Source organism: Apteryx mantelli, chromosome 2 (genome assembly GCF_036417845.1).
Source record: "Apteryx mantelli isolate bAptMan1 chromosome 2, bAptMan1.hap1, whole genome shotgun sequence".
Classification (NCBI taxonomy): domain Eukaryota; kingdom Metazoa; phylum Chordata; class Aves; order Apterygiformes; family Apterygidae; genus Apteryx; species Apteryx mantelli.
In genome coordinates, this window is record NC_089979.1 from 144,550,641 (window position 1) to 144,573,297 (window position 22,657).

The 22,657-nt window shown below is 36.9% G+C and overlaps 1 protein-coding gene across 8 annotated transcripts in view; it reads right to left on the reverse strand.

Moving 5' to 3' along the window:
* Positions 1 to 22,657, reverse strand: part of CDK14 (cyclin dependent kinase 14) — a 338,379-nt gene that overhangs the window by 246,021 nt on the left and 69,701 nt on the right. For 7 of the 8 annotated variants that reach the window (XR_010883503.1, XM_067291723.1, XM_013941578.2 and 4 more), the window contains 2 exons: positions 13,298 to 13,543; positions 1,848 to 1,942 (listed from right to left, as the gene is read on the reverse strand). Coding sequence is in view for 7 of the 8 variants with exons in the window: in XM_067291723.1 (XP_067147824.1) it covers positions 1,848 to 1,942; positions 13,298 to 13,543 (341 nt within the window). In the remaining variant the exon portion in view is untranslated. Of the gene's footprint in view, positions 1 to 1,847; positions 1,943 to 13,297; positions 13,544 to 17,614; positions 17,635 to 22,657 lie in introns of those variants that run through there. The other variant, XM_013941581.2, reaches the window with a different exon arrangement.

Below are 22,657 nucleotides of genomic sequence, written 5' to 3' on the forward strand. Positions count from 1 at the left end.
GGATGGTGCTGCACAATATAGGAATTATTTCAGTTCTTGGGGGGGAAAAAAAATAAAAATCAACCAACCAAAATGTTAAGCAGGTGAAGGAGCATTATCCTAACATTAGGAAGAGACTGAGATACCCTCTGTATATGCATTCTTACTCAGACTCTAGTTACATACACTTTTGCAAAATAAATTTTAAAGATTTTGAAAAAGATGTAATGAAGCAGCAGAATAAAGTGATATAAGTGCTATAATTCACACTACTGATTCAGATCTAACTTGCTATTTATCATAACAGAGAATGCACAGAGTACAGTAATTTCAATTTATTATTCAACCACCATTAAAATCAATAAAGTATTTCTTACAGATGTGCAGTCAGCTCTATTAAAACAAATGGAGTATTTCTAAACCAATCTATGTTTTGTAGTAAAAATAAGCAGACCACCACTGAATAAAATTCCTCTAGGGCTGTGCTTTGTTTAGTTTTTAATTCTTGGTCAATTCTACTGATTGAGGGGACATCCAGCAACCCCGTTTCCTTAGTTCAAGCTTACCGAAAATCAGGCATATGGGATAACTATCATCAGATATGCTGCTGTGATTTTTTCTAAAGGGTTTTAGTTATAAGGCACAGCTGAAATCCATATGGTTTTCTCATATTACTTAAACCCCAATAAAAAGCTTACTTATTCTGTATTATGTCTGGTATTTATGGTGATATGTAACTGAACAGTTAACAATACAACATAACTGCACTTTCTTGAAGAAAGCTGAGTGTGAAAGGAAACACATTACCAACACAGCAGAACTGTAAATACTTCTTTTATGTAGTCCAATGTCATTGTGCTCATTAACCTCAAAGCTACTGAAAAATGACATCCCTCATTCTGATTTACTACAAATATTCAGTGAAAAATTAATTTTCAGTACCTATGTACCTTGATGACCCTGGAATATGTTAACAAATTTATTTCCCTGTTTCAGTAGTTATTCTGTCCCATGACTGTCACAATATTCTCTCTGCTGAGAATGGTAAGTTGCCTCATCCATCATTCACTGGACAAAGTTTTTAAATAAAGATACCACAATTATCAGATCCCTCTCTCAGAACTGCTAATTATCACTCAAAGTCTGATTAATAAAACTCATTTAAATATATGAATTTTATACCATGAAGTATGCTGCTTGACAAAGGTAGTTCTCAACTGCAGCATAAGCTCAAGTAGTGTATTTTAAGTATGTTTATCGAGTTATCTTATAAAATACAGAAGTGCTTAGGTCATTAGGAATAAAAAATTGCAACAAATATTGTTAAAGTGGCTGAAAACTATATATTTAACATGTATACAAGAGGCAGAGTAGTTGTTACAATGTGTCTTAACATTATCACTATTGGCTATTCTTGTAAATAAACAAAACTCACAACAGTCTAAAATTCCATTTAATCACTTCATGATATTTTATTCAAGTTTTTCTAACAACAAACAAAGACTAATAAAACCATTGCATATATTCAGCATTGCTCTCAGAACATCAGAAAAGTGTACTTGATAGTATATTGCATATGTGCGCTTATCCCTAAAAATTAAATATCTTACATTGATATGGATATTAAGAAAGTAATAAAACAATAATATACAAACAAAAACATCAGATTAACAAAACGGGATCTCATCTTCTTCTGCTATGAAGGTAGCATATTACCTGAGCAAGGTAGCCTCAGCCTCTGACTAGAGCACAGCCTCACTGAAGTCATTCTGCATTCTTTCATAGGGTTACATATACAAGGGCTGCAACACTGATTAATACTTTCTGATTATCCTTACACAGAAAATTAAATGAAAAAATACACTTACTTGCTTTTCCCTTTGTATACTGTAGCATAGGACCCTTCCCCTAGTTTTTCCAGTTTTTCGTATGAGTCTGCTTTTCCAAACTTGGGGCTTGTAGGCTAAACAACAAAAAAAAGATGACCTTTCAGCATGTATTTCACCTGGCAACATTAACTGCTTTGATTCAGCCTTGAAAGATCAAGTGTCATTACCAAAACTCATAGACCTACATTTGTTTTTAGCAGCCAGTAAGAAGAAAGTTAATAGCACAGCTAATGAAAGAATGTAACAGGCTACTCAAACAAACATCATTCAACACCCCAGATGGTTGCCGCTTTCAACCATATCCTTACATCACTGAAACCATCAAAAGGATTTTTTTCGTATTCAAAGGGAGATTTCTGTTTCCCTTTTCACATTTACCACTTCATACCAGGAAAAGGATCATTAACAACTAAGCCATCTTATCTTTGTCAAGAGATCTAAGCAACAGTCTTAATCTGCCCTATAAAATCGGATAACACGTGCCTGTTAAGTTAAAAAAAATCTAAACCAAAGCTCCCCCAAAACCTCTGTTATAGGTAGTCAGTGGACCTGGTACACTGACCACTGTTCAGACGGTGATCAAAATCTTACAGGAATGTACCTTTAATTCAGAAACAAGATACTCTCTTTATGTCAAGAATCTTCAGCTTACAAATATAATCACACCATACACTTTTAATGGCAAGTACATGCAGCACACTCTACTCACATCCATTAGGCTTAACGTCTGCAGCCTAAGTGAGGGGTCTATAATTGAACCAAGCAAAGCACAGAACCTTGCTCAAAGGGCCAGACAGCTCTGCTGACCTTTGCGAAAGGCTGGTACTTGCCCCACTTTTACATAGTCCTAGCGAAGAACACCACAAAGCTTCAAAAACAGAAATTCGCCTGACACAAAAATGATTCATTTGGAAAAGTGACATTAAAAATTGAGAAAAATAAGATATCTTATGAGCAGTATTACATAAAATCATGTTTCCTGATTTTTAGTCAGTGAAACAAATGCTGTTCCAAAGGACGCAATATAACAACTGCTTTTTATAACTTCAACATTTGTATAATCAGGTCAGTCTACAACTACAGATATTAGACAGAAGAGTAATAAAAATCTGCAATAATAAATAACAGTTTTACTACGTCTTCGTTTCTACAGCTGAATGTCCTTTTAAAGATATGTATGCTATGGAATGCATGTGTATAGAAAAGAAATACCATGATATACAACAAAATATTTCTCCATTAACATCACAGAAGATTTTGACAATTTAATATACATATATATATATACATATCTACACACACACACACACACACACACACACAAACACACGCACTAAAAACTTCAGACTTCAGAAGAATTTTTTCTTTAAAGAGGTTTCAATTTTTGTTTCAATTTTTTCAATTAAGTTTTCACACTGTCATTCAAAGAGGAAAAGTTTTAATCTTCGTACCCTTTCTACACCAATCCACCCCTTTCCCTTAAAGAAAAAACAATTAAAAACATGAAGAAAATTTGAGCTACAAATCCTTAATGAAAGTGCCTTAAGAAAAAAAAGTCAGTTGAAGAAAGTTTCAATCATGAACACTTTGAACCCAGTTTAAGCGCCATTTTAGTTGTGAATTAGTGCTAACTTTTACAAAGCTCTAACTGGAGCAGTTGCAGATAAGCATTTTTACATGCAGCACATTATGAAGTTCTGGGAAAACGCTTGCGTGTTCTGAAGTGTCTCCTGTTTCCCAAGTTTCCCCATTTTCCCATTGTCTAGGCCAGCCAGAGAATGAGGATTTTCTTATGCGCTTAGAGACTGAAGGAAAGCGCTTTTTATTTTCTGCCTGAGACAAGAAAGACACTGCAAAAACCTGACCTGCAACTGCTGTCAGCATTATCTATATAGGTTTTAGACTGCAGTGCTCAGATGCCCTGAGTGTGCCTAAACCAACCAAGAGCATAGGGCAGAAGCTCTGCAGGGTCAGCACTGACCAGAAATCGTACTCACATTTACCCAGTGCTACAAAGCAAGCTATAAGCTCAAATCAAACACAGGGACTGATTTGTTAGTGCTCTGGTTGTAACACTACAAAAAAAAGTAGAGAAGCAAATCTAGTACATCCGCACAGCACAGCACAGCACTCTGCCAGGTGGATTTGCATGTTTAGGGCTGAATGCAACTGGGAAGTTCTGCACCATGCCCAGCTGCACACCGTATACACTCACATTTAGGATCTTAAGCCTGATCTACAGAAAGTACTCCAGTTTTCTCCTTTTTAAAAGAAGACTTAAACATTGCAGTGCACAGACCTTTAAAACGCAGGCCCAAGTTTTAAATCAACTGAGCCAAAAAACTGGGCCTACTAAAAGAGACAAGAACATCCCAAGCAAGATGACGTGGTACATCATACCTCACCATTACACCCAATTAGTCAATAGTTAGGCAGAAAATACAAAAATTCTCTTAACTATTCTAAATTTGTTCTAAGCTATAATTCCAGTGCTTCGGCATGTATCTGCATTTTCTCGGACTAACATCCCAAGTTTCCATTGGATGACATCAGGATATACACACATATGCTTGCAAAACTGAGTCCTTTCATCTCCTTCCAACACCCCGAATAATCTCTGCATTATTTTTGCTATTCAAGTCCTAAATGTGAATAGACTGAAGAAAATACACTGTATGGGAACTCTCAGATCTTCTTCCTGTTACACTATTTAGACCACTTCATTATAGATAAGGGAGTTATATTCTCAGCTCCTAATCTGCGCTTAAAAAGACCTTCTCTCTGGTTAGAAATGATATTAAAAAAAATAATAAATCACAGTTTATTAGAATGTCACTAATAGAGATGGCTAAAATAGTTATTCAAGCAGTTTTCTCATTTAAGTATCCAATTATGAGCTACGGTAACATTATGAAATTGTTCATGGAAAAAGCATTTGGATGTTTCAGTGCCTACCATACAGTGAAAAAGGATAGCAACATATTTCCCAAATTGCAGGCTGCAAACACTCAGTGAATAGCTTTGGCTGGAGTGGACATGTTGCCCTAGTTAAGAAAAGTGAACAGTTTGATGTTGGTCTCCTCATATAGCGAGGTAGAAAAAGAATACTATTTATACATATGTTCCACATCCATGCTCTTATTTTCATATCAAGATTTACTTTTATACCATTGTAAACCATAATATAAAGGTCACAACAACTAATAATGCCTTAAGATCTTGACGGGAAATAAGATGCCTTTAATCCTTTACCATACATAAAATCATCAACAAAAATTATTCCTACAATCTCAAACTTATTTCTCCATATTCCAGCTGACAAAGGCACTGCTTTAAGGTCATGTCTTTTGACTCATTCTCCTCCAGGGAGCTGCTGCATCCTCGCCAAGAGCAGACAAGGATAAAAACTCATGTCGGCAGGATGAGGGGGAAGCGCTCACTCCTGATCGGGCGAGAAGGGTGCCAGTTTTGACTGTCCTTATGGGCCCCCCATGCAGTGTCACACAGCTCCGCTCTGCAGCAGCACGATGGGCCTGCCACCTGCCCCTTCCCCACTCCAAGCAGCCCAAATCACTTCCTTGTTGCCTGCTCATGCCAAGCAAGAATGCCCCTAACAAGCAGAAATCCCAGCTGTTAGCACTGTCTGCCCACAGGCAACAAAATAATGTGGCTGATCTCTTCCTCGTTCCACGTTACTGCACCACTGCAGTCGAACTCAGCCCTCTCTTCCGACTGGATTGCTGAATGGGATTGCTCACAGGCCAATGTTCTCCTGTTATTATAGCTCCATTTGTAGACGTGGATGTTATTTTTCCTTGCTTTCGTAATTTTTAAAGGCTTTCCATTTTTGAAGGCATCTGGTGTAGAAAAGCATTTCAAATGACTCTCAAAAATATGAAACCCTAAAACTTTAAAGGGATCTAAAGAAAGGTCTATTTTTGTACTTAAGGGGTATAAATAATTTGAAGTTCCATGTAATTGCTGACAATTTTATCAATTTGAGCTTTCCCCACTTTATTATTGCACCCTTTTTCATATGGCTGTTTCTCCAACTTCACAGCCATGAATTTTGCTCTTCAGATTTCTCCACATTACTGTTTAGCTTTCTCAACCATTTTTACTTTTGTTAAAAAATATGCCTTGCTACAAGATAACAGTTTCATTTTTTTAAACAAATGGTAATATTAGAATGTGATATAGAATTGACTTTTAAAGACCATTTCTCTTTTGAGTATTTTATTCCTTCCAGTAAAATATATGGCAATACTACACATTGAGACCTGTGTCTGTTAAATCACAAGCGTCCCATATTCTTTCTAGGATGTGGTTGATGGAAATACGCACAGCGAGTAAGACATATCCAGAGCACATCAGATTTACAGTGCTTGCATCAGCCACTGACCTATCTCACAAGCAGTCGACTCGCAAGAAGTTTCCATATATTCTAGAAAATTGTTGCAAGTCCTCCAATTTCACCCAGACAAGATTTCTTGACAGAAAAGAATATTAATTTTAGCTGAACACTTCTGTTAAATGTTTGCTCAAAGCTGTTTTTTGAAGAAAAAAAAAAAGCACACATGCATATGAATCACAAACGTTCTGCAAGTCTTCTGCAGAAGGACATTTCACTCACCCCAGGTTATCCAGCTAGGCCAGAATACTTCTACCGCTATTCATTTTTATTCCTTCCTTTCCTCTTACTCCTTCTTACTGCTTTTTGACCCTTTAAAACACAGCCAGAATGCAACTGTGAAAATAAGACAATTTTTGCCTTGTCTGAAAACTGATTATCTGCTTAATGTGTAAATTGCTTCTTTTCAGTTAACTAAAATCTTCAAATTCTTTTCTAAGAAATCCTTTACTATGATTTTCAGATGTAAGCCAAAATGAGACCTCCCTACATCCTACACAAATTTGCACATACTGTACATCAGTGGGACGACTTCAGCTTAAAAAGGCCTGTTGCTCAGCATCAAAACTTGGTGTTACTGGAAAGTTATTGAAAAGTAAATCTTCATGCTAGGGAAAAATCTTCCCAAAAACTCAAATAGGAAAGACAGATGACATATTAAGACAGAAGGGAGGTCTCAAGCTGTTAAAGAACTGAACATCCCAAGACACTATGAAAGTCAGCCCAGATTGTGGCGGATCATGTTACCTGCAAGAGTAAATTGGCAGACTGGGGCACAGAAAGGTATACTTCTTTGCCTCCAGAAAACAGCGGCAGTTTGACTAGTTTGTCTTAATGCTTCACTTTCTTTGAACGTAGTTTCCATGTAGTTCTCTTATTGTTAGCCTACATTTTTCCTAGTGCCAGAAAACTAGCCTACCTGTACCACTGAGCACTGGGAGTGAGTATTTTTAGTAGGATGGATTACAGTAACCGAGATTAGATTTTTTTCTCAGGTTAAGGAAATACAGATCATAGTAATAAAGATGGAAAGAGTATGCCAAAATGCTGAATACACAACAGAAGAAGCCAGTATTTCAAATTGATGTGAGAGTATTAAAAATAACACAGATGAAAAGAAATGAGGGGAAACTATCTTTTCTGACCAGGTCATTTCATGTAGCCATTTCATTGACATAGATTGCAGGAGGGATAACAGGCTTATTCCAAGATCTTGCCATATGACTTCTTGCACTATATTCCCATGTGAATACCTGCCTTTCACAGAAATTTTCAGAATCTATGTAGTAAAGAAAGCTTTAATGGAAAATTACATTGAGAACCACCTGACTATTCTTATACAAGCTGTGTGGGTTATGTTCTCATGCATTTTTCATAACCGCAAAACAGCTTGTGAATGTCACACTTCACCGTCACACTCCTGAGCCTAAGTTTTAAATAGACCTTTTTTTTTTTAAACTGCAGGATATTAAACTTCTATATAAAACTGTCCTCAAGGGAAAAATATTATGTTCACAGCTCCATTGTAAATTATTTAAAACCCCCAAAGATCTCTTTTGATATATGCCTCAGAAGAAATAAACTCATAGCTAGAAAAATTTGAGAGTAAAGGATAGGCCAAGAAGCTTCAGACTAGATGGCACAAACTGAATTTTAATTTTTAAAAAAATTTTTTTTTTAAACCAAAGCTTCTCTTCCTTGGCACAATGGTAAAGCTTTCTCTGCAAAACCATATGCAAGTTTTACAGTAATTAGTTCCTTTTCTTCAGGTTTTCTTCAGGTTCCTATGTGCAATAATAGGTCAATTTGACCAAACTTTTTTTCTTTCTTTTTAAATCTTTCAATTGGGACTGTTCTCAAGGACAGTGTTCAAGGGATACAGAGATGCACAAGAATCCAAACTGAACATTAAACGGAGGTCTCCGAATGTCTGATTCCCCTCCCGTCACTTGTGTCTTTCTATCCCTTCCACACGCAGCCATAAATTAAGAACAATCTGAGCAGGAGCTACTATAGAGCTCTTTCTGAAAGGGCTGGATGCAGTTTTTAAAGATGTTTACTTGTGCTCCAGACTATTAAAGCATAAGAGCTGGACCAACTACCACTTTTTATCATTTAAAGAGTATCCCTCCAGAAAAAAAACTGTCCTTGTCCTTGAAAAGAAAAATTGACTCTCTACACTGAACTTTGGAATGATCTTACTTCCATAAAAAGCACCCACCAGGAAGGGATGCAGTTACCCTTGAAGTAATGGATTCACAAAAATAGAAAAGCTCCCCTATTCCAGAACAGGCAGACTGGTAAGCATGGCACACAAAGTGCTCAGGCAGACACAAAAGATGATTCACTTTGAGACAAATTCCTGACTATGGCTAATTCACAGTTGATCTACTAACAAGCAAGTTCAGTTTCTGCTTTGCAGTTAGATCTCTTATGCAACAGATTTACAAAGTGCAAACAGAATCAAATCATGCTTTTTGATGCATTTCTTTTTAGATTAAAGTTGCATATAATACGACTGAAAATTAAAGTTACAAAAGCAGATGAAAGGCTGCACTCCCAAAAATGAGTGAAAAAAAAAAATAAAAGCAATAACACACTGCTTATCCAATTAATTTTCATCTCAATGCATATTTTACATTTATGTTAGTTGGTAGAAAAGTAGTGTTTCACTGCATTTAGATTTAAATAAGTAACTGAAGGATAGTGTGCATAACCTGGCATGATATTTAAATTAACAGATCATTGCCATGGATCTTAAGCTAATCAAAGAATAAACACTGATGTGTACCATCAGGTAACTAAATCTTGACCAGATGTCTAGGTTATAAAAATGCAAAATTCTATTTACATACTGTGTGACAGCACTATTTTAGTATATAAAATGTGTACCTTGTATACAATAAAACTTTATCTTAAACTAGAGAACAATAAATAAGGCCACATGCCCAGAAAGTAGGGATCTCAAATCCAGCTTTCAGAGGAGCAGATTCAACTCATCTTTCAAAACAAGTTTTATTTGGTGGAGAGAGGGTTGTTTTTGAGTTGTGCTTCCCTGCCTTTCTCCCCATCCAGTTTATTTTATAGCTTTACTCTTTATTCTGTTAGGGAGAGGAGAAAATCAAGTTTCTTTCTTTGGTAAGCAAAAGATTTTCAGATTGATAGTTAATAAAGATATATATATATATACATATATATACACACACACACACATACACATATATATGAAGTTTGATTGTAAAGCTAGAAGTTGACAGGGGCATTCTGCAACATGTGCTGTGAATTCAGTTTTTGAAAGACTAGATTTCAAGTTGGAGCCGCCTGCTTAATTAAAGACATTATTAGTCATGCACCATGCTCAGGGCAGAACATAGCAACAGTTGTGCTGGGGCAGCACCAGGGTCCGTCTCGCCAAGCTGCCCTCTGCCGACAGTGGCCAACAAGGGATGCACAGGTAGGCCTACACTTAGTTCATTCCCTTCCAAGTGAAGATCATCCAAACAGTAATTCTAATATGTTAAAAAAGCCTATGTTTGTCCTGCTGAAAATTTCATTCAGTAATAACATTCAACCTCAAACAAATTAGACTTTTGAAATCAGATTCATAGATGTTTTCTTATGTTTAATAGAAGGGAAAAACCAAGAAAATAAAATGCAATGTCACTGTTTTACATAATGACTATTTAACTATCAGATCGAATGACTTTAAACATTAAACTTTTTTTTTTTTTTGGTAAGAACAACGTGCTAACTTCTTATTCTATGCTATGACACTAATTAACAACACAGGATTTCTACAGGGTTGCAGAAAGGTGTGACATTAGCTGCAGAAAATTACTTCATGTTGAAAAGCAAATAATTTATTTTCCGAGTGACAGTCTGTGGGCAGGAACACTGAGTTCCAGCTTTCCCAAACTTCTCCACATGGTCTTTCTCACCACAAGGTGCAGAGCTCTTGCCCATTAACATCAGAAGGTTCAGAAAACAAAATGGACCATGTATTACTTGGTGATCTTCAAACATGGAAGCTGGTAACTGCCAGGTAGCCAACAAGCTTCTGACACTAATCTAAACTGAACCTAAATGCCCTAGGCCTAAACCATCTAAAGACAGTCCTCCAGGAGGCATCTTGAAAAATGTTATCTTTCAGACAAATTATGGACTTCCACCTGAGCAGAGAGCAGGTGGTAAATCTGCAAGAGATACAGAGACAGTAGGCCTCTGCCATTTACCTTCTGTCATACATCAGTTCTTCAGCTGATGAGTACAGAGGACTTTAAACTAGGAAAAAGGAAAGAGACTAAAAGGAAGCCATTTTCAGATTCAATGTCTCTAGTAATGAAGTGTGGAAAGTGAAGATTGCAGGTAGCATCCATCTATCAGAGTATCTTTAAAAGTTTATAGAAAGCAGAGCCAAAATGGAAACAACTGCGTAACTGTAGCCACTATGACCCAGAGGGCATACCATCCTCAGGAGAGTATTTGCAGAAACTGAAATGCCAGTTCAGATTGGTATAATCTATACAGGAGAAGCATTTCCAAAGAATCAAGGTATAATTCAACACTGGGGCATACGTGACAGCTCTCTGGCACAAAAGGAAAACAAGTAATAAGCAAAAGAGGAAGTAGCAAGGGCATCTGCTACACAACATCAGGGCTAGAAGAAAAAGAAACCAAAACTCTTCCTTAGTCAATTCGTGTGTAATTCAAAACCAGAGAATGATGAATTCCTGCACCCAACCACACAGACAGATGCTCAATGAAATGTGCTCAATGCAATGTGTCAAGGCGCTGGGGAAGGGAAAAGCGGACTTGATGGCGTCTCTGCCGTGGACATCTGAGTGCAGGGTCGGCTCACTGGGACCTGCGTGATCTGCGACCAGCAGAGAGGCCACCACTGCCTTTTGCTGTGAAGTTACTTTCTTTCTTCTTCATTGACATGGATACTATCATTATACCATAAATTATTCTCCCTCAGGTGTTTTTATGAGCACTGTTTGTGAGGAAGAGTAAAAAATCACTCATGCTGCCTTGAAGCAGCAAGAAAGCAGCCACTTCACAGAACAGAGCTCTGTAAACCAGGGAGAATTACAAGAAGTTAAAAAATCAGAACTGTATTTCAGGAAATTCCTATGCATCTCCTTCACCATAGGAGAAGCCCTCACCAAGTCTGTGTGACTCTGCATAAGAGAAGATTAGCAAAAACGTTTGTTTAGCTAGGGCTCTAACCAGCCATGTACAAGCAAAGGAAGCATTAATATCATTGATATGGGAAAATACGAGGATCCTTGGAGACTGCATGGGCCCTCTGGGAAAGAAGAACAAGACTTCAGTACGCGGTGTCAAAATAAGTCTGTTTCAAAATTCTGGAAGCTAAAGCAAATAAAAGCCTTCAGTTTTAATAGAAAGGAGTATGTAAAGCATTCACAGAAATTAGTAATAGTTTCTAAGAGGAACAAGACAAAAACAGCAGAGATGGGAAATGAGCTTATGCCACAAAGAAAAAAAAAATAAGAAAGGACTTTCAAATAAATTCATTTAAATTGACAATTGTGGTGCCAAATAACAAACAGGCATCACACGCAAGTAAAAAAGGTTCAAGTTGTATCAGGCACCAAGCTTCTCATCTTCTAAAAAGACCCAAGTTTTATTTTAGAACATGTTAATATGAAAATAAATAGCCAAGGTCTGAATAACACATAGCATATTGAATATATAAGGGTTGGAGTGCCTGCACCAAACAACTCCCTCCAAAACAATCTGAGAAAAACAAAATCCTGCTTTGGTGAGTGTAATAGCTTTATAACTGTTAAACATTCACTAAGAACTCCTTGTTATGGATTGATATGGAACGTGCAGGAGACATCTTTGGCAGCAGATATATAACACAACATGATGATGGAAAAGCAAATTTATTTTTTGCTGCAGATGGTTACATTTTAAAATGTAACCTTTTCTACAAAGGACAGTCCCCTAGAGGCATGACATCTTATCTGTTAAGTTCACATGGGTTAAACAAAGCTCATCTAGAGAAAATAAATTTCTGGCATTCCTTTTTAGAAGTTAGACAGAATTCAGTCAAACTTCTGTACAGAGGACAGATGATGTCCAGAAGATAGAGGGGGGAAAAAAAAAAGAAAGAAAGAAAAAAGAGATAATCAACCTTTTAAATTATTTTCATGCCTACTAAGATCTGAAGTATTACGTACATTCTGATTAGATCTGTAATCTTCAACTCAAAGGTCACATTATTATGGATTTTTCCTGCCAAAGCATAACAGAAATAGTTTTTCAATAATTTTGAAGGTCTCTTGGGGGAAATCTGTCTGGGGCATTATTCATAAAAGATATGACATTTTATTTATTTAGTTTCTTTCAAAATACTAAAGAAAAAACAAAAATGGTAATGCATCACCAAACCCTTCTCAGCTGTTTTTGCATGTGCGCGGACACACACGCACACACACACACACCCTGTTTATGACAGGAAAAAAATGCATTTTTACTATTTGATTTTAAAAAGAGAATTTCAAAATGCAAATACAATCTGTCAAATATTATTTGGTTTTGAAGTTTCTCTAAAACCTAAATCCAAAAATTGAAGGAGCAATTCATGTGGTTTCCTAAACTTCCTCTTTACAAATAAGCAATCCTCTTCAAAATATGCATCATAAACATTGTAGAAGCTGTAATGCCCTACCAGAATCAGGAGAGCAAAATGCTTAGAAACCCTATGAGATAAACTAGCTAATATCTGAGAGGAATCTCAAAATATATTATTTCCTCAAGTTTTATTTTCATATTTTATATATACATATGTATGTATGTGTATATATGTATATATACACACATACTTTACATCTTACAGTAAAACACTACACATATATATGTAAAACACTTTTAGTAGCAGCCATAAGCTTCTTAAGTATTCAGTTCCTTTGTAAGAGAGAAAACATATATTCAGTGTTATTTATTCCATCATCTAGTACATGTACAGATATTGGTATTATGAACTTACAGAGCTAGGGCTGGAATGCCGTCTAACTTTAGGTGATTCTTTCCCTGCAGATGAAGTTTTGAAGTTAATGCAAGCATTGTTCTCTGAATGAACCCTCTTCACTTGATTGGTTGGTTTCTCAAATGGATCAAAACTACTCTGCGTCCTCTGAACCCTGACTTTTTTATCCTCAGGAATTGTATCAAGAGGTTTGATCACTGAATCCATTCCCTGGCAGTTCCGTGTAGACATCTTTGTGACACATATCTGAAAGGAAAAAACAGCATTCATTGACTGTAACAGGCTTAAAGTGCATATCAATCCACATTTCAGCATCAAAAAAAGCACTGGATTTCATAAGCATTCATTTTCTATTCCAATTTTATGACTGCAAACTACACATGCATTTTACATAGTGGACACACACTAACAGTTGTACCAATAAAAAGCGCACACTTGCACAGTGTACTATAAGATCCCGAAAAAGAAAGGCAGAAGAGGAGCAGGCATAGAATTCATACGTGTGTGTATTCTCTCTCAAGTTCTACAGTGTGTTCTTTGTAACAGTGCCACTTCACTTCTTCTTCAAATCTAGTGACTGATATCTGCAAGCAGTATTGATTTCCATTTGTTTAAAATTGGATGAGACTAAACTTAAGAAAATGATGGTAGTTTGTGCGTGAACTTCAGTGCTGGCCTGCCAAAGAACCAATACCAGTGTATTATTGTATTTTTTAAATAATGCTTATACAGTGTTATTGTTATTATCACCATATGTCTCAGAAAATCAAATCAGTAAATCAGTTCCCAGGCACTGAAACGTGAGAGCACAGCTGAATAGCACACTAAAGCACAGAAGTTCAATTCTTTCTTCACTGTGAAGTATGATTCTGCCAAACTTTAAAGTCCACAATTTGCTTCCTGATCTACCAAAACATGACTAGCGCTAGTTCAAAAGAAAAGAGCAGAACAGAAAGTCTGGATATTCCAGCTACAGAGTTTTATATATTTGGTCTTAATATATTCTAATTTATAAGACATTTGTTAAAACCATACAATTGTACGGGTTTTTTTCTTTTTTCTTTTACTGGAGCCTCAGCTTCTATTCAGCCATTAGAGACTCAACTTTCACTTGGGAAGAAAAGGAATAATTTTAGCTTTCACGGCTACAGGGAAAAGCTATAAATTGGGATGCAAGCAGACCCTAGAGGCTCCTTAAATCATAAGGCAAATCAAAAGAACCCACAATATAATTTTTCAAAGATAATTTGCAAGTATTTAAGGATAGAAAGTATTAATTAGCTATCAACTGTACTATTCACATGCATACAATTAAACAAACATAATGTTCCATTTAAGTACATACAATCAAAGCATCTTTGAAAACTTGCTGTCATAAAATGGGTCGAACGTCAAACAACTGTATTAATAAAGTATTTAAACAGGACTCTTCTCCCATAACCCAAAGCATCTCCAATACAAACCTCTTCCAGTAAATTATTTTTTGCAGTTTCCTCTGTAGAATTCTGTGCCTTGAAATCCAATTTATTTCAATTGTTCCTAGAAGTAATGGGTAACTACACCTTGTGTTTTTGATCTGGTGTGGTTTTAATGATCCACTGTAACAACGGATCAAAGATTTCTTCTGTAGTTTAAATAATTAAAGTACACTTGCTGCACCGTGCCATCTGGCCAAACTGTCATACATGAGTTCAGCTCTAATTGACGGACATTACTAGCATTACAAATCAGGCTTTACAAGGGTCCACATTTCTTCTCATTACAGTGTTTTTCCAACTTACCCAACTTTTAACTGAGACAAGGAATAAACCCTCTTCATTCCAAATGAGAATACCCTCTTTAGCCAAAATTAAAGCAAATATATAATTCTGGTATATTTCATTTACTTCCAAGAGAAAAGATAAAGAACTGCTGCATAAAGAATTTTTAATTAGTCTTCTTGTAAAATTAATTGGCTTCTTTTCCCTCAGACAACTTACACATACAGGCCTGCACCCACACACTTCCCACTGTCCTTTCCAGATCCATGCTCATATAATGCTTGCTATCAACGAAGATGTTCTGACATAATGTAAAATAGCAACACTTTCATTTTGCTTTATCGACACGGATACGAATGAAACAGAAAATGAGAAGAAGTATTCCTCAGCTTCCAAGATCTTACGATCTAGAAAACAGGGGCAGAGTGTAGGGAGAAAAGGTTCAGAAGCTGTACTTGTCTTCCTTCCAAATTACCAAAGGCCACCTGTAGCTGGTTGCCTGTTTGCAATCCACAGCTATAAATGTACTAGAGATAACGATGCCGTGACTGCTGTTTCGTGTTTCTTTTTCCACGGGAAAACTTACCTCCATGTCTAACTCTAATATGGGCTAAGAAAGCGTTGCGTTAAAAAAAACACCAATAAAACCCCACCACCCACACATTTGCAACACATCAGTTACTATTGATCATCTCCCTAGTGGAAGCAGTAGTAGTTTGGAATTAGATATTGAGGGGACACACTTTCACCTTCAGGTCACTTGTTTGAATCTGGAGTAGGATAAAAAAAATGCCCACAACAGTCTTCTAATAGCCAACTGGAAACTTTCAAATGTCTAAAACCAAGACATACACCAACCAGGCCCCTTCTTGCAAGTGGAACGTCTCTGGGAAGCAACAGACACACAGGCTGAGCACTGTGCCACCAGCAACAGAGACTGCAGAGAAGTGCAGATGGAGACGTTGTGCCCTACTCCCTCTGCCTGCTCTGCCAGTGGAGCACTTCTTATTCCAGTGCCGTCACTGAGGGTCATTCACCACTTCTCACTCACGTGTATCAACAGGCCGCTAACATTAATAAAACATTCTCCCTTAGTGACTGCTGACCAAGACACACTGAGAAACCAACACAGCCAGGTGTCCACCATTCTCCAGAGGCACGCATTTCCAATCCACCTATCTTAACTCCGAAGGGAAACAGTATTTAACTAGTCATTTTACCATACCTTCTTTCATTGCTAGACAAAGTCAGATTTAACACTGAAACTTTGCTCTGTAAAATCTGAAAGGGGCAAGTCAGAAACATCAGTGCTGAGCATTGGCTATAAGTTCAAAATTACACACCTTAAGGTTGCAGTAAATACATGGTAATTTCAGCTTTCCCTCCTTCAGCAAGAGCTAAGCTACCATAACCACCTTGCTTCTACTGCCGTTGGGCAAAGGGTGCACAAACCTGCCATTCGCATGCTTTACCTAGTGTTAGAACTGATTTTACAGTAACTTCTTATGCAACTAAGCCACAGTGTACTGAACAAGACTGACGCATAAGGTAGTTTGGAGATCTTGCCCATAAAAATGATCTTAGATTCAACTGGGATGACCAGATTACATTTAGGAACAGCACAGGTTTGAATTTTTGTATTACACTAATTCAGTCTTTAAAGTATCATTTTTCCCTTTACTGCATAAGAAAGGGATTCTTAAATGGTATATACAGATACTTAACATCAGATGCTCTTAGAAGTGTAGACCACTGTCTATCGTCTGGTAGTTCCTTGCTGGTAGTCAGAAGAAGTCTCCCAAGCCTCACAGCTTCTTATTTGCAGTTTTCTTTTCGCATGAGAGATTAAGGACCGTTTTCCAAATAAAGCACGGTATTTGTCACAACAGACACACGTTCATAGCCATGAAAATGACCATCTAGCAAACAGCATAAGCCTTTAAGCAGTTTTAATTACTAACTGAATAACTGTTTCTTCAGTTTAAATCATCATACAAGAAAACATTAAGTATGTCAATATTAAGTGATTTTTTTCCCTTTTAGGAGTATCTACCATGATTTGGTATTGCCCACTCCACCCCACCTGCCAAAACTACATTCAAAGCAAAAGTTTCAGCAGTGCTATGCAATTCACTCTCAGTGGTATAAGCTATTTCAGAAAACTACTTGGCTTTTAAAATAGATGCAATGAAGTCACTGTTATCACTTTCAGAACAGATATTTCTGCCAGCAGATCTAATAACTTTGGGGAACAGAGGCATTTTTTCTTTGTTTATCTTTCAGAACAGATATTTCTGCCAGCAGATCTAATAACTTTGGGGAACAGAGGAATCCTTTCTTGGATTATGCCTTCTCTCTTTTTTAGAGGAAATTGGATAAACAAAAGGCCAATCAACTTAATACCTTTAATAGCTATAGATTATTACAAGTGTAACAGGCAATATGCCAAAAACCTCTGTCATACAAGGATTGTTTGAGTAGACATTACTTTCCTTCTCAACAATGCATAAAACAGTAAAGGCTCAAGAAAGTCACTGTCTGATTCACTGCCTCTCACCTTGGGTATGTCAAACCGCTCGAGACATTAAATGGAAAAGAAGCTACAACCACTTCCTATCACTTAAATTCCAGCCTGGCAGGAATCACAGCAATAGTACTTCAGAGAAAAATGATGAAAAACTGCAGTAAGCAAGAACTGCTGCACAAGCAGACTTAATATCAAAAAAATGACACCTCCTGCATGGGAAAAAAAAAAAAAAAAAGAAAGGTAAAACAAAAGAAAGGTAGTTATCTGTAAGTTATTCACACAAACAAATTGTACATATAGGAGATTAATCCCCCAAGTCTCTGCTTCAGTTCCAAGACCAAGATACTAGAAGATCTAAACTCGAGTCCAGTGCTGAGTATCTCCCTTTGGAAGGAGTCTTGTTCTTCTCCACAGAAAATAGCGCAGGCCTACAGAAACTAGTTTCTCATGTCTGATATTAGTGTTTGGAAAAGTGTCTTTCCTACCCCTTCCAAAACAGCACTCAAATTATCCAAGGACTCAAATGATTGTGGGAAAAGAATTAATTTGAAAATAGAAATGAATGTTCCAGTAAGGTAGCAGTACTAACAGTTGAGTGTCCTGGAACTCAGCTTTGGGAAAAGAATACCTGTCAACCTAGGTGTGGTCAAACAGATATAATTCTCTAAGAACATCCCATCAATTACATTTCTTATGTAAGGGTCCCTAATGTAAAGTACAGAGCTGTATTTCCCCTTGTGGCTTTGCTTCCGCTGCCAAGCAGTACGACAATATTCCAAGCAGTCACCAGAACCATCAGAACCACCCCTGATATCTCATTCTTTCTGCATGCCCGGATGACTGAAATATACCTGCTTTTTAAATTTTTCCACAATTATTTACCCAGTCTTAGTTAAAAAGGTAAGACAAAAAGAGACATGATGAGACAGAAGTCATATTTGACACTTAAAACCTACAGCAAAGACCCACCTTTGCATGAAGTGCTCTTCTCTACTTTCGACAGTAATAGAGAAAGGAAGATTTATATACCAAATCAAAACATTCATGTCAGTTCCAGTGTTACTTAAGATGTCACAGTCTCTGGCAATGTAAAGGAAAATAAAAAAGCAGCCTCACAAAAGTTAGTGCTCTCTGGTTTTAAAGTGTTCTTTATGATTTCTCTGTGTGGTTTTGTTTATTTATTTTTAAAGTAAAAAGAACTATTACCATACACCTAGAAAAGCAACAAAAAAAAGACACTTTAGAATTCCCAATTTTAGAACCACAAAAACACACGGCATAGATTACACTCTTCCACTTTCTTACTTGCTGCTCAGAATGAGAAGACAACGCAGAGCACACAGGGTAACAGCTGGCACAGCCTTTTTGCCTCTCATCCTACTCAGTCCCACAATCAGTTTGAGGAGATCCGAAGCTGCTTTAGGACAAACAGGCTTAGTCACCATTACAGCAGTAAGGCTCACCACGCTACAATTTCCTGGAGTCTCACCTCCACCTTACAGTATTTATCATATCTCAAGACCATAATGTCTGCAAACAGGCAACTTTTTTCCCCAAATAAATCACTGCTGAAGTTCTATAGATGATCACAAGAGCCTGAACTCACAAGTGTATTTTTGCTCCATGCTCAAAGTTCACAGTATGCCCCATTAAAAATCAGTATAACCATTTATGGAATCATTTTTAAAGACAGATGTGTCTGATACACCTTATGCCACCTCAAACAGCATTCCTTAATTTTCATCTGGGATTAATGTAAGAAAAAAAAAAATTGTTTATCAGATTTAGTTACCATGATACGGTTTCAACCCAAGATTTTTTTCTGTTCATCATTGTGGGCAAAATTAAGAGTTCCCTAACAGGATTCTTAAAGTCAAAGATTGCTGGATTAATTAATTTACTACTTAAACAAAAGTCATAACTCTAGAATGTACAGAATGAAAGTGATCACTTAAAAGATGCAAGTAATTTATAGTCCTTATGGTTCATAAATTTAACAACAGTCATGAATGCCCCTTAAATTAATTACCTGTTAGGGTACTTAATAAAAGACATGTTGTCCCATATCAGTGGAATTTATTCATATGAATAAAGATTTCCTCAATAACAAAGAACAATCATGTCTTAAACTTTGGCAGGCCAGACCAGACATCCTACCACACAGGAGAAACAAAAGCAATCAATGTTTGTGACATGTAAAGACATACTACTCTAAAGCTCATGACATCTTTTCGAAAGACTCATTAAACATGTTTTTCAACTCCTAGATATAACATCCTACAAAGCTGAAACATTTTCACCTTAGTTGTCCAATACAAAAGGACTTATGTAAATCACCACAAAATCATCATCCACATTTTGGTGCCTCTATTCTTTATTAGTCATTCCCACTGTGTACATCATGGAAAAAGTGATCAGTTGGGTAAATACCAGAGCAAACATCCAAACTTCTTACCGATAAATCAAAACAAAACATCTGAATTCTCCCATCTGTTCTGTACCAGGAGAAGCATGAAAGGACCCAGTATAGGAAAATCCAAACTCTAACTCCCAAGAGGAAAAAAAAAAATTACTGAATGTCTTGAGGCAAGGAAGTCACTTAACCTCTCTACAATTCCATTCTTCTGTTGATAAAAATGAGAATAATGTTCCTGCCCTTACCACAAGAAAAAAGTGGGAGCACTAATTAATTTTGTAAAGCAGTAGGGCTTTTTAAGTGAAATGTTATAAAGACAGATTATAATTTGTAGAGCCAAATCCCTCTGGAAGATAGCACAACAATCTCATTATTACAGAAAACAAGACTTAGTACTTGCATTTAGCTGACAGATGGGTTTAAAAAAAAAAAAGGAAAGAAAAAAAAAAAGAAAAGAAACATAAATAGTCAAATGACTGCTAACCAAACTGCTGAATAGCTGAATTGCTGGAGAGCACAAGGCCAGCATTAATTTTCACTGAAAAAAATTCCTATCTGGATATGAGTTTTCACTACCTTTTGTTAGTATTTTATTTTCTAGTGTTCTTTGGTACCATGGAAAATGAGAACTACAGAAGTCATCTGCAGATTCCAGCAGCCCTGAAATTTGACATTTGCTACTGATAAAACATGATCTGGGAATGTTTGGGAGTATTATAAGCAGTTTTGTTCAAAATAAAAATGGAACTGGCAATCTTCACAATTATTCTCTTTGCAGCACAAAGCATTAGGACAGATCTTTCTCACTATAACCACAGGTGCTGTTAGCAACTCCTCCAGGCAGCTGACAGCAGTTGCTAGCTCCATTGAGAAGAAAGGGTCAGCAGCAGCTGCCGCAGAAGACTGCTGCACCCACAAGGAGAAACCCTAACATGAGAAGAGATTGAGAAGAGAGTTTATCTGTTGGGAAAGTAGGGGGAAAGATCAAGGAAGGATGAGTGATGAGATAAGGAAACAAATAAAATTGTGAAAGGTGTAGGAGAGCATGTAGTGCTAGAAGACATCAACAGGGTCATATTTCCTACTGGAACTACCAACCTAGTCAGGCTCAAAGTCAAATGATGTCCTTCAGCACTCACCTTTCCCTGTAATCTGATGTACCAGGTATTTGGTTTGAACATTTGATGGGCACAGCTAAAAAGAGCAGCAGGAGAACTTGAATGAAATAGAAAATTAAAGAAAAAAAAAACACAAAAGGACAAGAAATAGAATAACTATCACACAAGGGAGGAAGACTTGAGGAAATAAACAATACTGGAATAAACATTTCTTTTCCCATCCTGAGAGCCTATTTTAATTTGTGTGGTAACCTCTGTGGGTAACAGGCTCAGCTGTATCCTAGAACTGTAATGAGCAGACTCAGGTATTATTTGTTTAACTTTATTTGGATACCAAGATTGCTATGAATTAGCAAATACAACTGAAAGCAGACTTAAGACTGAAAGGGGAAACCAATAATACCATATTATACTTGCTGTACTTAACACAAACTTATTCTCATGAATCTCTCACAGCTCATATCAAAGGCTTATTCCAAAAATGGCCATTTTATTTTTGAAGTTAAAGCTGATGTTAAGCCAACTGTCCTTGTCATATGGAAGAATGCAAATATGAAAAGGTCACAGAAGTGCCAGATGAAAGCATTTTTGAACTGGAAGTTCTGACATTAATTCTCTGTGTTTGTCTGAAACACTGAACTCGGTGAGCAGATTAAATGTCTGTGCTGAATTGCCAAGTGAGAAACAAGTCACTTGCATATAAAGGCCAACTGATCAGACCTGAAGTAGGAAGCCCAAGCCTACAAATCTGAAAGAAGTTTCAACACCTGAATCAAGGGAAACTTAGGTATTATACTGCAACTTTTTATAGAGAGCACTTATACAATTTCTTCCCAAACTCCCCCAAACCTGCAACATAACACATTCTGCTAAATTAGTACCTAAAAATTAGCATGATTAGTGGATCAAGCACAATCCTGGGAGTCAGGAATTACTGCACATGACGCTATGTCCCTTGGATGTGGCAAGGTGAAGCTGAGCATTTCTAAAATTAATATTCTTTCTGTTGATATGACCACTTAATTTCAGAAGAGTGAGTTTTCAGTCCATTAAATTGATGTTCTCCTCATAGGAGAAAAGGTATGACTCTGAAGAGAATCCAGATTAGACTTGAGGTGTATAAAAACTCTTGTATGTCTCCAAAGCAAAATCCTGTTCCATGACAACAGTACTCAGGAGGAGTCACTTAAGGACAGGGTCCCAGCTAAAGGTCATGCACAAATCCTGACAGCCTGCAACATGCATAAAAAGAGACAGAAACTTAATGGAGCTGATCTAAAGGGGAGTTTTGCTCTATTGCTGTACTGCAAAATCTTATAACAGTATTATTAAAGATTGGCAAATGAATTCTTCCTTTTACCTGCCTGATGTTCAGCTTTATTACAAAGTAACTAGCATATCATACGGCATTCAAGCTTTTAGTCTTAGAATTGGGCTGCTGCTTCCATTAACCTAGTATAAGATTTATGGTATCCAAAAGCAGGAGGGTCGTTCCTCCATTTAACCAAACAGGCTGACATAGGACCGGATTAACAGAGG